Source organism: Salmo salar, chromosome 04 (assembly GCF_965601325.2).
Source record: "Salmo salar chromosome 04, fSalSal1, whole genome shotgun sequence".
NCBI classification, from domain to species: Eukaryota; Metazoa; Chordata; class Actinopteri; order Salmoniformes; family Salmonidae; genus Salmo; species Salmo salar.
This window is the reverse complement of record NC_138294.1, coordinates 20,186,725-20,202,066: the sequence shown is the minus strand read 5'-3', so window position 1 is coordinate 20,202,066 and position 15,342 is coordinate 20,186,725. Positions and strand designations below refer to the sequence as shown.

Sequence of the window (15,342 nt, the reverse complement as noted above, 5' to 3'; positions counted from 1 at the left end):
CAAGGGTGCAATTAGTTCAGTCATTATAGTAGTTGAGTGTTTTAATATCTGTTAAAAGTCGATCCTCTATCCTGACATCAAAATCAGACACAGTCCACATTAGCTGTGCGGTTAAGGTTTGAGAGGTCAGAATTAAAAGCAGGTAGCTCAAACACAGCTGCCCCCTCCGTCCAGTTCAAGAGGGTATCTCTAGTCTAGACTCTAGAGCAGTATGTCCAGACAGGATAGTGTACTAAGTAGTGTGTGCTCAGCAGTGGACGGTGGGGTGACTGAGTGATGGTCATCCACTGCAATGGAGAACCCTTTCAAATCAAGCCAGCTGAATAAGCTGGGCAAAAGACAGACGAGAAGTTGTAGACAATGGAGAAAAAACACTTTATAAGAGAAAGAGACGAGGCTGTAGTGTGTACCGAAGAGGAGAGTGTACTAAAGACTGTGCACTCGGAGTGTGTACTGAGGCGTGTCTAGGACAGAGAAGGGCCTCCCTTTACCAGTGCATCCTTAGTGTACTCAGAAGTGTTCATTCAGGAGTGTATGTCCAGGAGTGTATGGGAGAGAGAAGGCGTGTGTAGGGTCTTCACCACGTGGCTGGTTGTATTCTGAGGTGATTCTGTTCTGCAGGGTTTGTGAAGCGCTTTGGGGCCCAGAGCAGATGAATGGTGCTATTTAAATGTAAGTGCCACATTTCCATTTATTTCAGTTATCCTTCCATTCCTAATTCCGTCCAATCCTGTTCTCTTTCCACAACCTGTCTCTGCCCAGTTCTACATGCCCCACCCACCTACCACCAACCCACTCCAAACACACTTTCAACCCCAACCTCAAATTTCAACAATACACATACACACTTTCCACCACACACACACACACACACACACACACACACACACACCGTATCATTCCTTTAGGGTAAAATATTCGGGACACGTCACACACATCTTTTCCCTTCACCTTTCCCCCTCTTCATCCTCCCCTGTGTTGAAGTCTTAAGGTGTGTATTTTGGTCATTGTGTATTTAAGTCCTCTCTTTGTTAAACCTCCCCTTGCTATTGTGTGTGTATTTCCCATGTCCTGCCCCCTTCCACTTCCTCCTTCCTGTTTCCCAGGTGCCCCGTCTGCATTTATTCCACCAATCGACCGGCGGCCATGGAGTGCCACCTGAAGACCCATTACAAGATGGAGTACAAGTGTCGCATCTGCCAGTCGGTGTGGCGCGACCAGCCCGCGCTGGAGAGGCACGTGCGCGAGCATCGCCTCGGCAACCACTACAAGTGCGAGCAGTGCGGCTACCTGTCCAAGACGGCCAACAAGCTGATTGAGCACGTGCGCGTGCACACGGGCGAGCGGCCCTTCCACTGCGACCGCTGCGGCTACAGCTGCAAGCGCAAGGACAACCTGAACCTGCACAAGAAGCTGAAGCACGCCCCGCGCCAGACCTTCGGCTGCACGGAGTGCCCCTTCACCACCACCCACCCCTTCATCTTCAGCCGCCACCTCAAGAAGCACCAGGGTGGAGGGGAAGGGGAGGAGGCCGGCGAGGAGGAGTTCCAGGCCCAGCTAGGGGGCTCTCTGGTGGGGTCTCTGCGGGGCGGGGAGCCCTTCCTCCTGGGGGTAGGTGGAGGTGGGGATGGGAGTAGCGGGGGGAGCGGTAGCAGCAGCCCCCTCATGATTCTCTCTGCCTCCCAGGCCCTGCAGTCTGTCGCCCTGTCACTCATCACAGGGAATCAACACCACCGTCAACAGGAACTCCCGCCCCCAGCCCAGCGTTACCTGACAGCGACCACAACCAATGGCGGAGGCCCCTCCCTCTTCTTCCCCTCCCCACGCCACGTCTACGAGCAGTTGGGAAACTGCGAGCGGGCGCACCTGATCCCCCTCACAACCCTGTTCACCCACCGCCACCGCTCCACATTCCACTCGCCCCTCTCCAGACTCCAGAGGCCGCACTCCTCCTCCCCCCTTTTCCTCTCCTCCACCGCCTCCTCTTCCTCTCCTCCCTCGCCCACCTCACTCAAACACTCCTTCCTGGCTTACCTAGGACTGGGACTGACGGAGAGAGCCAAGACTGTGTGACTGTTCTCCTCTCCTCCTTCTCATCCCTATCTCTTCCCCCTCCCTCTCTTTCCCCTTTCTCCCCATCCCTCTCTCCCTGGACAGTGGTCTGAATGATCGTTATCCACTGCGATGGGGAAAACTTTCCAATCAAGCCAGCTGAGTAAGCTGGACAGAGACAGACAAGTAGTTATTGTAGACAATGAAGAAAAAAAAAAAGAATTTATCAGAGAAAAGGCTGTATGTGCTAAAAAATGCATTTATATCAAAAGCTGCTTTTCTTATCTGTTATATCGATTGAATTATTACTCTCTCTCTCTCTCTACTTTTTATTTTCTAATGTTTGTTTTTTGGACTTTTGAATGACCAGGACCCAATTGCATTACCTGTAAAACGGATCCTTGTTTTCTTTTTGTGTTTGTTAGAAAAGTCGAAAAAGTAGAAGAAACAAAACAAGTGCTCTGACATTTTTAGTGCATTTTAGTCTTCTGGCTACTACGCATCAGAATAGCATGCCTGCCTCTTTGTTTCCGCTAGCTTTGATGCACGTCATTTAATAGGGTATGATGAACCAATCCCCAGGTTGTTCAATTGTGATGCGCCGCGAACAAGAACCAATGAAACGGAACGCTTTTTCTCAAAAGTCTCGTTTCCAAAGCAACGCCTCAAACCACGCACTTAATGAATTATTTAACTAATGTGTACTGTAAATAGTTTTGTAGCCTTCAATCTCCCCCACAACTAAGCTTTGACTTTATCTGTTTGGTTTTGTGTAATGGTGAAACCATATGCATCAAACGCCGACTGAACTCACCTGTCTCGGGTGGCGGTCGTCTTGGCAACACATACACACAGGTGACATCTTGTACGTTGTTTGACGTTGTGCGGTGGGGTGGGCAGAACAAGTGACATTCTCTACTCAAGGCCCTTTGCCAATTCAAACGGTTTTCAAATCAATGTAACACACATTATAGCTTCATCCCCTTGTGTAACCGTAGCCTTGTCCCAGATCTGTTTGTGCTGTCGTGACAATGACCGTAGGAATTGGCAAGACACCACAAACAGATCTGGGACCAGATTAGTTTTACCCCACCAGCCCACATCAAAGGTTCCATGAGGACACCTGTAACCCCTGAGACCAGGGTCCTATTCATTAGGCACCAAACGGAAGAAAAAGGACTGAATCACCAGAACTTGTCGTTATGCTACGTTGCGCCCTAATGAATAGGACCCAGGTGTTGTTCGGTCCAGCATCATGTGTAGAACTATGTATGGACTGGCGCACCGTTACGTTAGATAAGCTGTAAGAGATAACTGTTTTGTGGAGGTGACCAGCTAACGGGGTGTTAAAACCCCCCAACAGCTCCGGTCACCACAGGCCGATTCAGTGGTGCTTTTTGGAGCTCTTTTGTAATTTTGTGTAAAAGATAAAACAGAAAGAAACTGTTCCAAAATGACTTGAATGAATGTATTTTCCTTTGTTGATGTCCGTGATGCGAACGTGATACAGATGTGCGGTGTAGTTGCAGGCAGGGACTGTTGGGTACCGTTGCCTATATGACAGAAAGCAAGGGGTTGGTTTTTGTAGGTCGGTGGCCTTCTGTGTCTTTTTAGGTTGTTCATTCGTTTTTCTCCCTCTCTCTTTCTCTTTTTTACTGAGCCTTTTAAACGTAGGACGATGAGCGTTTTCTACTAACGTGCATCGCTATTATGAAGCCATTTTGAGGAAGGCTCCGATAGGTCCAATGTTGTCGACGAGGAAGCAGCCATTGGTTTGGTTTTGGTGGTGTAGCTTCTATCTCAGTGAGAAGACATGGTACTGCTTTCTATTCCCCCTTCGCTCCATCTCTCAGTTGTAATTGCATTTAGCTTAGTCCCATTTCTAAACCAAAAGCACTTAGCTAGTTCATATTGTTATAGTGCAAACGTTTGAGCTGTCGGTCCGATAGGATATCACCGGAAACAGACTTATTACCTTTTTAAGATGTTTGCTGTGAACGATCTGAATCAAAACCGTGATTTCCTGATTTTTGTTGTGTAGACATTTTCTGGTTTAGTGCGGAGGGTTTTTACCTCTGTAAAATTGCAGAGCGCAGATGAACACAAATTGCATGAATTAGACAGTGGAGGTTGAACTATATTACGCTGGGAGACCCAAAGGGCCCAGGCTAAATTGTCAAAGCCAATTTTGCACAGTGCTGCACTTTTTGAACATGAAAAATGTATTTATCTGTACAGATGGAGATGCTCAACATGGAGAGTGTACATGAGACCAGGCAGCATAATAAAGGCATTTCGTTTTTTTTTTATTCAAAAGCATTACCCATTTAATTGACCGTGCTCGCATTCCCAAGTGGTCTTTAAGCCAAAATGGTTTCTTATTTGTAAAGGGATTTTTTTTTTAACCTTAATTGTTTTCCTTGTTTCTTGTACTTTTCATTTTCTTGTGATTGTATTTTTTTTATTTCTTTGTAATGACAACAAAAAAATTGAGAGAACAATGCATTGTTAAGACCAAATGAAACTTAAAAACGAGGTTGTGATGCTAGGATTAAATCCGTCACTTCCTGGTAACGGAGGGGTGTAACAGTTAAATCTCTCCCCCGTGGTTGGTTTTCTTTTAGTTCCCTTTGACAACATAGCAATGTTCAGCATGCTGTCCGCTGGTCGCTGCTACGTTATAGGAGTACAAGGAGCCCCCACCCCTGCCACACACACTCCTAGGTCAGCTCCAGCTCCTTATCTATCCTCTAATATGTAATACTCTAGTGCCACTTGGTGGAAGGGAACCGCCTGAGATCACTGAGAATGAGTCAAACTGATTTTCAGGGTCCAAATCTAAAAACAAAAAATAAGAGGAACAAAAAAAGAATGTGCCCGACTTTTTACGACTGACTGTATGCCTTTTTTTATATATATATATATATATATATAGCTACCGCATAATCATTATGTAATCGAGAATGGCTGCAGTTCTTTCTTCTTATAAAACGGCCCCTTGGTCTGGTTGGTGTGTCTAAGGAGAAGAAAAGGCCGACAGGGATCGCTTCTCTGTCCTTTCCCAACCCAGTATTTTTAAGCACTTATCGTTTGCTTATTATTTTTTGCCTAATTGTAAAGAAGCAGCAGAAGGCGATTTAAAAAAAAAAAAAAATTATTTGTATTTTTAATTTTTTAATATGTCGGTTGACTACCTTTCTGAGCACTTCGGAGTATGCATGACATCTCTCTCTCTCTATTTTATGACTCGACAAGACTCAACTATCTTCTTTTTTGTGTGTTTTTGTTCATCTTTTTGGCACTCAGTAAAAATTGGTATGTGCTGTATAAAGCTTTTTGATTAGGTCATTGTTAAGGCTGTACAGGGTTGTTTGTGACAATAACTGGTAAATAGATCATTTGTACTTTTTTGGTTTTTTGTATTCGTTTTTTCTTTGTTTTTGGCATTATTTTATGTTCAAAAGTTGCCAGATCTAAATGTAACAGGATTTGAAAGTAAAGCTTACAACAGATATTCCACCTCAGGTCTGGTTTTTCTTTTGATTCTATAAGATGATTTTCAATGTCATGTTGTCTTGATTGTATATAGTTGAAACTGCCTCTCTCCAGGTATAGCTGCTACACGGGTGGAGACGTTTACACCGGTAAAGAAAAGAGCAGCAATCGATCATCCCAAAAATCTAATTATGGAATACCTCAAAGCAATCTAACCGGCCAACACTCAGGCCTTATGAGAGACGGCGGAGGACTCTTTCTGATGCGACGCAGCTCTCTATACGTTTCATAGGCTGTGTCAGAAATGGCACCTTATTCCCCATATAGTGCACTACTTTTGACCCCTGTTCCCTATCAAGTGAACGACTTTTGACCAGGGCCTGACAGGGTTAACTGACGACGACGAAAACGATGCACGCGCTTCAATGGGGCAGAAGTCCGTGTGTTGTGATTCTGGATGGTCAGATAGCTAGCAACAGTAACAAGAAGCTGCCATGTAGTGAATTGCAATTGGCTCATTTCAACTGTTCTTGATACCATGTCTTGTTTTGAGGTGTTTTGACTCATGTCACATCTATGCTAATATGGCTAAAATTAGCTAGCTAGCTAGCCAACAACAGTAACAATGTATTTGAGAGACAAGTGCTCATTGTGAAAATATATTTATTATTTATGATTTCAATAAACATTAGAGACTAAGTATAGTTTACGTGTTATCAACAATCTAAGCCAACCCCGTCTGTTTAGCCCCATAGTTGCGCACGCCTCGGTTTTGTTGCTAAACAACCAACCTGCCTTGCGGCCCTGGTCAAAAGTAGTGCGCTACATAGGGAATAGGGTGCAATTTGGGGCGTGTCCACAGTGCTGTAATGGAGGCAGCAGACAGCAGCAGCACGTTCTCACCCTGCCAGAGGTTGGGGCCAGCCTAATGAAAACAGATGAAGCAGAGATAAAGTGTTTGCAGAAATTAAGGGACTCATTTATCACCGTTAGGCCCCGAGCTATAGAACACCTTGGTCTAAAGTTCTCCTTTAACAGGCCTACAGTCAGTATCCCAAACATACTCTCTCTGTCTATCCCTCCGTCTATCCCCTATAGAACACCTTGGTCTAAAGTTCTCCTTTAACAGGCCTACAGTCAGTATCCCAAACATACTCTCTCTGTCTATCCCTCCGTCTATCCCCTATAGAACACCTTGGTCTAAAGTTCTCCTTTAACAGGCCTACAGTCAGTATCCCAAACACACACTCTCTCCCTCTGTCTATCCCCTTCTCTCTTTCCCCTCTCGCTCTCCCCCCTCTCCCTCTCTCTCCCCCTCTCAATTCAATGGCTTTATTGGCATGGGAAACATGTTTACATGAAGTAGATAATAAACAAAAGGGAAATAAACAATTAAAAACATGTCTAATTCAAACTGAAATAGTGCATATCATATAAACAGCCAATACTTTGACTATTGACAGTTACATATGGCTGTTTATATGACATGCACTATTTCAGTTGAAAGTCAGTGTGTATTATGCAGTAATGTTATCTGTTCATATGAGCCAATGATCTGTATATACAGTACCTCATCCACAGGATTTCAGTGTTGCTCAGAGTAAAGTATGGAGCTCCGGCGATGCTTGATCAAATGGTCATCTCACTGCCCTGGATCTTAACCTTTACAGAGTTCACCCGTGTTCAAGTCTGAAACTTCTCTCTCTTCTCTATGTAGTTCAAATGTTGGCGTCTAGATCTGGTCTGGCCGTTTGCCATAGCGTGGTATTAATGAGTCTTCTCTCCAGTGTGTTTAAAGCTGCTTAATTAAGTTCAAAGCAGTGCCAGGGTCACTAGGGGCCTGCTCAGCTGACCTCGCTATGAGTGGAAGTGTTGATTAGGAAGTGGAGATGGAGACACTCGCGAGGGCACATGACTTACATACACACTAGTTGAGACGCACACGGCAGGACATGTATTGATTCAAGGGTATATAGACGTTTAAAGATTGACTTCCATTCATATTTAGCTCATGCCTATAGCACCTTAATTACTATACAATGCTATTGTCCAAAAATGAGAATTTCTCCTTCCTCACAAAAAAGGTGTATATATATTTATAATAATATCCCTCCACCTCTGGGCTCAAGCTGTCTGCACAGCGAAGACCTTTCGACACCACCTCGCAAAAGTTGGCCGGCACCGATCGATAGCGTGTTAGCTTTTTGTTTGTAGGTTCAGGCTGCCTTGGCTTTATTACAGCTGGTTCGAGTCACGGGGGAGTCGCAGCGGCGCAGCTTTTCAGGCAGAGGGAGAGAGAAAGAGAGGGAAAGAGACAGAGAGGGAGAGCGAGAGGAGCTCCCTCTTGTTTGCCAAAAGTGTAATCCCACTGTGACCTGGGCTGACCCCGCCCTGAGAGGAAAGCTGCTTAGACAGAAGTGTGTGTCGGCAGGAGGGAGCTGCCACCCAGCGGCCTGCCTATCTCTGTCTTTCCACTTCTCCCTCTTTTCCTCTTTCTCTGTAGTACGGTGATTCTCTCTATCTACCCTTTTTCTTTCTCACTGTACCCCTCTATCTACCTCCCTCTCTCTCCCTCCACTCATTTCTCTCTCTTCTTCCCCTTTATTTCTACCTCTCACTTCCTCCCCTACCCTCTTCTCTCACCCCTCCCCTACCATCCTTTTCTCTCCCTCAATCTCGCTCTCTCTCCACCTCCCTCTTATTCCCCCTCTTTCTCTCCTCCCTCTACTCTCATGTCTGCCCTGGAGCATCAATACTTCCCAGGCTCCCTCTCTTCACCACTGTCTGTCCATGGTGGGTTTGAGGTCTTAGCATGTGAAGAAGAAGGAGCTGAGGCAGAGCTAAATAAAGACAGATCCTCTCTCCCCTCCATAGAGAAAACAAACTGAGGGGGGCAAACGGGCTGTGTCCAAAATGGCACCCTATTCCCTATATAGTGCACTACTTTTGACCAGGGTCCATAGGGCTTTGGTCAAAAGTAGTGTGCACTATAAAGGAGATAGGGTTGCCATTTTGTACGTAACCAGAGAGACAAAGAGAAGGCCTGCAACAGAGAGGCTGTGGTACTAGGAGAAGAGAGTTGGTGTAGAGAAAAATAAGGGGGAAACTGACTCCGGAATTGATTTAGCATGGGGTATACCAGCACTAATGCAACTTTTCAGAAATGACTAGTTTCCAAACCAAACTTATTTTATAAAGTTAATGTAATTTCAGATTGAGTTCAATGAAATCCAATGTGCTACAACCGTATCCATTCGTTGATAATCACGTTCTATTACGACTGGACAGCTTCCACCTCAGGTGAGAAAAACACATCTTATCCAATCAAGAGCTGGGATCTAGCCAAATAAAAAAGGGATAGAGGGATGATCTGTAGTCTGGGCTAGGTCCCAAGTGCACTACTTTTGACCAGAGCTCTAGGGATCCTGGTCTAAAGTAGTGCACTTTATAGAGAATAGGGTTCCATGTGGGAGCCCTGCAGTCTCCTGTGGCGCATCACTCATTTGCCCGTCCAGAATAGGCAACAGAGAGGACATGCATTTACTTGCTTGTCCTTCTGCAGCCAATCCCACCAACCAGGGCCAGACGTCACCATCACTAGCCAACCACCCCATGCGGTGTGAGCTCCTAATCGCAGGGGTGAGACATCGCTCGGCAGGGGGAGGGGGGTCCGCGACAATCTGATTCAGGAAGCTCCACAGGGGGTACCATCGCCACCGAGGAAGAGGAATTACCGAGAAGCCACCGGGCTCCGGCGTATCCAGACTTGGGGCAGCCCCGGAACATTATAGAGGGATGGATCGTATAGCCACACACACACTGCCTCACTACACAACCCCAAACATAAGCTGGGTGATTTTGATTGGACAAGGAAGGCATGTAACTTGGTGAAACAGATGGGGGAGGGGGGGGGGGGTCATACCACTTAGCTAGGAAGAGTCATCTGAAATGGAGACCCAGTAAATCTCACGACTGTTGTCAGGGCTAGACTGTTACCATGGCACTACGGGACACTGACCAGCCATAGGTTACTTGGTTTCTATGGATATGAGCTCTTCGGTCATAACACAATGTCATGAATAGGTCTTTTCATGTTCCTATTGGACATCACGCTCAGTGATACTGGCATCATCTTCAGTTTTGCTTTTGTTGACATTTAGAACATGATAGTATGTGCACAGTCTTAAAATATGGTAATTTACAGCATCTTGCCAGCATCAATCAGTTGCCATCAAATGCAATCTAAAATGTATCTCTTCTAATTATGCCATTCTACTCTATTCTATCTTTAGATCTATTACTGCTTTATATTTATATTCCTCACCATTTCTGTCTATTACAAGACCAGCAATGATTTCAATGATTCAGGTCCGTAGAGATCTGAGGCTGGCAGGTTTTTGTGCGTCTGGCTTCTTTTTAAGATCCAAGGTCAGAGACGAGCTAATCCTGCTCCTCATTCCCCTGGTGAAGTAATGAAGTGTAACACTGACCCCAGTCTCACCCACAACGATCTGCTCCGGCTGGCCAGGTAAAAAACTGATCTGGAGACAGTTGTACTTTATTCTTGGTTTGGAAATACAGTAAAACCAGGTACAGTGGTTGTTTACTGAGGAAACCACACAGAGAAGCATAAGGGTATCATTCTTGTTTTCAAATCCACCACAATATCCAATGTGACATTGAACCAGTGGTGTGTATTCATGGATGCCAAGGGAAGCCAGTCTTTCCCAAAACATTTGTAATTAACAAACACAAAATAATGTTTCATAATTGTCCTTCGATTCGCAAGAGGCTGAATGTATCTAACCGGAGAAAGCATTCGAGCAAGCTTTTCTGTCTACGTGGGTCGTCATCCGTCCTCCCTCAGATGGTTTTTTAAGCTATCTGATGCTGTCTGGTCCAGAAGAGTATGACATCGTGCCGCCCATAGCATTGAATGCATGAGAAGCCAGCGAGCATTTGGCCTCCCTTGATTAAAAAAAAGCATCAAATAATAGCCAATCAGCATTGAGCTAAACTGAGCGAGCTCAACTGTGAATGGTCTTGGCGCACCAAAAGGAAAGTGTAATGGGAAGCCCGTTTGGATTTGTCGTCTCTCCTGTGAAATCGCATTGAGAGCATACATCATTGACAGAATGTTGTTTTTCTACTTGCACCAACACGCAGCAGACACAAATCAGAACCATGAACAACCACATATTTAGCTATCTTTTAGTTGTCATTGTATTAGACTAAGCATAGGTGATGAGATGATGTTGAAGTTGAAGCAAACAACACAATTATCACAACACACAGGTTGTAATGTGGCTTTGTCTTCTGGATTGGCTTCCCCAGTGATTTTACCCACGCACCACTACTGCGTTGAACAGACATGTTTAGAAACAGAAACCACCATCTTTAATAGAATCCTTCCTATTTGTGGTGTTGAGACCTGATCACTGCCTGGTTAGTAGTGTTTTAAATGATTCTATGTACTTGAGCATCTAACGATTTCTACAATGCATTTCAATTAGCCTAATCAAATTGCGGTCTTCAATCAATTACGGGACCGCCCCATACTCGTTTGTCTTCCAATCAAGACATTGGGAATCCTACCATCAATTCTCATTTAAGAGGAGAGCGGGTCAAACAAATTAACTTGGATCGCATCCATCCAGATGTCTGGTCTAGTCGTTGTACGTGGCTACTACTACACGATAAAACACATTTTTGGGCAAGTCGGACATCTTGTATTCCCATCTTGGAATAAATGATTTGTATATCATATAAGACTGCTGTGGAGTGTGGAGATATCATCAATTAGTATTTCATGTCCACCATCCGGATCATTATACAGTAGCTTACAAGGCAAGTTAGCGTTGTTCTGGAGGCAGTTATGCAAAGTGGTCACTAGCTGGCACAGCCACAATATAAACCTAACCTTAACCACACTGCTAACCCTAATGCCAAACCCTAACCTTAACCACACTGCTAACCCTAATGCCAAACCCTAACCTTAAATTAAGACAAAAAAGCACTTTTCATGTATTTTTACAATAAACCCAATTTTGTCTAAGTTCTGCCTCCAGGCAAGACTCAGGACAATAACACTGAAATGATGTTGAACCAACGTGAAATAGACGTTGAATTGACGTCTGTGCCCAGTTGGAAACGTCAACCTGAATACAAGCTTATTGTGCGGAATACATATTAGGAACTTCCTCATTCCTCCCCTAGTCAAGTTTCAACCCTCCTCCTCAACCCTCCCCTAGTCCAGGGTTTCCCAAACTCGGTCCTGGTGCCCCCCGTGGGCGCACGTTTTGGTTTCTGCCCTAGAACTACACAGCTGATTCAAATAACCAACTCATCATCAAGCTTTGATCATTTGAATCAGCTGTGTAGTGTTAGGGCAAAAACCAAAACATGCACCCAGGGGGGTCCCCAGGTCCAAGTTTGGGAAAGCCTAAAGCGTCAACCCTGCATTGGTCAGTTATTACCCCTGCTCTAGTCAAGCATGTTATTACTCCAACCTTGTGAAAGTGACAAACTGACGTGTTCATTTTCATCAAAAACAACTTCATATCTGGGATTTCTATTGGAGAAGCAGTTTCTGCCTATCTTCATACTGTACTGTCTTTGCCTCAAAGGTTTACATATCTTGGTTAATAAGATTCTCAATTACACTCACACACACGTCACATATCACCATGACTACAGTAACAGAACATGATTATACCAGCATTTGTTCTGAAAATATCATGTACCAATGTCAGATAACACATCCGTTTCTTTACCAAAACAGACAGATAGGCAGAGAGCTCTACAGTCTTGAGTTCAGCCAGTCCAGATGTAGGTAGGGACTCAGGAGCAGCACAGCGATGGTTGCCAAGGTGCCCAGAGAGTCATTTAACCCTCATTGGTGGAGGGACACACAAGCTGAAGGGCAAAGTCATTTTTTCAAACTGGGCTCTTTCCATTCTCAATATCTCCCCTGTTGTTTAACAGATAAATACAGATTTTTAGAGGGATTTCTGTAATCTGCAAATGCCAGCCATGCTCTTTCATTTCAGTAAGAAGCCTGCATTCTGCTTTTGGGTGTGATTTAGGCTAATTGCGAGAAACAACGATAATCACTTCTATTGGAAACATAAAAGAGGTCAATAGCAGGAATGGCTGGACTTCAAAACTCAAATCTCATTCGTTTCTCACTGCAGTCCAACATGAAATCGAGGCAGAATAATACAAGTAGGGCATGTACGATCTGAAAAGGCCATCCTTTCGGGAGACCTTCCTCCACCACACAAGAGCGCTCTCTCAGTCAGTTCTCAGGGCCATAGCATGTTTGGATGTCGATGAGCATGCATTCCATGGCACTGACTTTCAACAGACGCCCTGAGAGTACCACATGAATGGTTATCACAACAATTAGACTGACAGCTCTTTTCTAAACCAATTTTGATTTATTTTGTTTCCCTAAGATTTATGTCCTGCCTGTACAGTAAAGTTGGCTTCGGTTTTCAGTATAAAATGGGGCAATCTCTCTCCCTCTCTCATAAACACACACACTGCTAGCATGGATTCATTTAGGTGGTCATGTTAAATGATGCATACTAGCACATTCCTCTCCTTCTCTCTGACACACACACAGCTTGCTGCTGGAGGGAGACACCTGGCCCATATCCTCGTGCCAGAAAAACGCCACGTCCGGCTGTCCAGTCAGTCTGTGTCCAGTTGCCAGACCAGTGGTCCAGTGTGGCTGGCACCGGTTACCCTGCCCATCTGCCACCAGGCGCTAACTCGCCCCGTCGCCCGCTCTACCTGCTCCCACGCAACTTGTCCAGGGAGAGCGGGAAGTGGCGGGAACAATGAGTCACGGCGGTGCCCACTGCCCTGGCACGGCTCCCTGACATGTCAACGTGACGTGATGAAGCCAGCTTCGCCAGCCACGGCCACAGCTTCCTGCCCGCCTCACAGGCCTTTTACTGTGGGCCGTGTCCGCTTTGCCCCCGGAGCAGAGAGAGGAGCCAGGAACATGCCAGGGCAGTAAAACGGCCAGTGATCAACTACCAGGGAGCAGAGCTCAGCTGCCATCTTGTTACCGCAGTGGGCAGAACAGGGTCGTGTTCATTAGGCATCAAACGGAGTAAAAATGGACTGAAACAGGGATGGACCAGTTGAACCATGTCCAATAGGAAGCACTAGTTTCTATTTTCTGTTGTAAAACGTTTTGATACGGTATACCCTGATGAATACGACCCTGGTAGGCTTAGGGCAGGGTGGAGAACGGGCTGTATCCATTACCGGCCATTAGTGAACCAAATCAAAACACACCCCTTTATATCGCATATTAAAAAGGGTGCATTTTTAGGAATACAATTTTTTTTTTATCATTTCATATAGGCCAATTTTCAGATTATGTTAATCAAAAATCCAGGCAAACAAGCGTGTGCAGTTATTTTAACCAGGTTTGAGTGGTAGCCTAGTCGTTTGGAGGGTCTGGTGCTTGGCTGACCCAGTCCAGCAGCGGGCAGGGTTACCCCAGGGCAGCAGCACTGAGTGGTCATTAACATATGGCCAAGGAGAGGGCAAGGCAGAGTGCAGTCTATCGGTAGTTAATAGCAACTATCCAATATAAACCTCCTCCGCTCCAGAAAGTAAAAACTAGATTGCGTCCCAAATGGCACCATATTCCCTATATAGTGCACTACTTTTGATCCAGAGCCCCTGGTCAAAAGTAGTACACTATGTAGGGAATAGGGTGCCATTTGGGACGCGGACTAGAACACTTGTTACTGGTTGCCAAGGCTTTAAGTGCTGTAGCATTAATTCCTCCATCATAAAAGACACTGGGCTCAAAGTACAGTGGAATAAAATACAAGATTGTACCGTTCTTCTTCTGCTTCTCTACATGAATCAATTTAGTGGAGTCTGGGATTGTGGCGTGCAGGGAGCTGTCTGGTAGTTTTCCCTACACAGCAGAGAAAGAGAGAGTGTGTGTAGCTGTGGACAGGTGTGACAGGCTGACCTCCGTATGCAGCCAGGGAGGAGTGAAGGAGTGTAGTGCAGCACTGCCTGTCAAAACATGGTCTGTCTGGAGCCCAGCCTGGAGAGACCACTGGTTGCCCAGCCTGGAGAGACCACTGGTTGCCCAGCCTGGAGAGACCACTGGTTGCCCAGCCTGGAGAGACCACTGGTTGCCCAGCCTGGAGAGACCACTGGTTGCCCAGCCTGGAGAGACCACTGGTTGCCCAGCCTGGAGAGACCACTGGTTGCCCAGCCTGGAGAGACCACTGGTTGCCCAGCCTGGAGAGACCACTGGTTGCCCAGCCTGGAAGAGACCACTGGTTGCCCAGCCTGGAAGAGACCACTGGTTGCCCAGCCTGGAGAGACCACTGGTTGCCCAGCCTGGAGAGACCACTGGTTGCCCAGCCTGGAGAGACCACTGGTTGCCCAGCCTGGAGAGACCACTGGTTGCCCAGCCTGGAGAGACCACTGGTTGCCCAGCCTGGAAGAGACCACTGGAAAGACACTGATAATAGAGACTGGCAAGAGGGCAGCAGGACCAGGAGAGATGGACGCGTGGAGAGAGAGAGAGAACAGGGGATATTCACTTTTGTATATTATCTACTTCACTTGCTTTGGCAATGTTAACATATGTTTCCCATGCCAATAAAGCCCCTTGAATTGAATTGAGAGGAGAGAGAAGGGCCAGGAGTGAGAGATAGGGGGAGTGAGGGACGGGTAGAGATAGAGAGAGGGGTATAGAGAGGAGAGAGGGTTGAGGGCTAGTGAGAGACTACAGCCAGAGATAATAAG

General features: G+C 45.9%; 1 protein-coding gene across 5 annotated transcripts in view; it reads left to right on the top strand.

The window, feature by feature from the left end:
- Positions 1–5,566, top strand: part of LOC106610221 (zinc finger protein 827) — a 108,601-nt gene extending 103,035 nt beyond the window's left edge. For 4 of the 5 annotated variants that reach the window (XM_082974171.1, XM_082974169.1, XM_082974170.1 and 1 more), the window contains one exon: positions 1,107–5,566. In XM_082974171.1, coding sequence (XP_082830297.1) covers positions 1,107–2,073 — 967 coding nt within the window. In that variant the 3' untranslated portion in view covers positions 2,074–5,566. Of the gene's footprint in view, positions 1–621; positions 673–1,106 lie in introns of all 5 variants that reach the window. The other variant, XM_082974172.1, reaches the window with a different exon arrangement.
- The last annotated feature ends 9,776 nt before the right edge of the window (positions 5,567–15,342 follow it).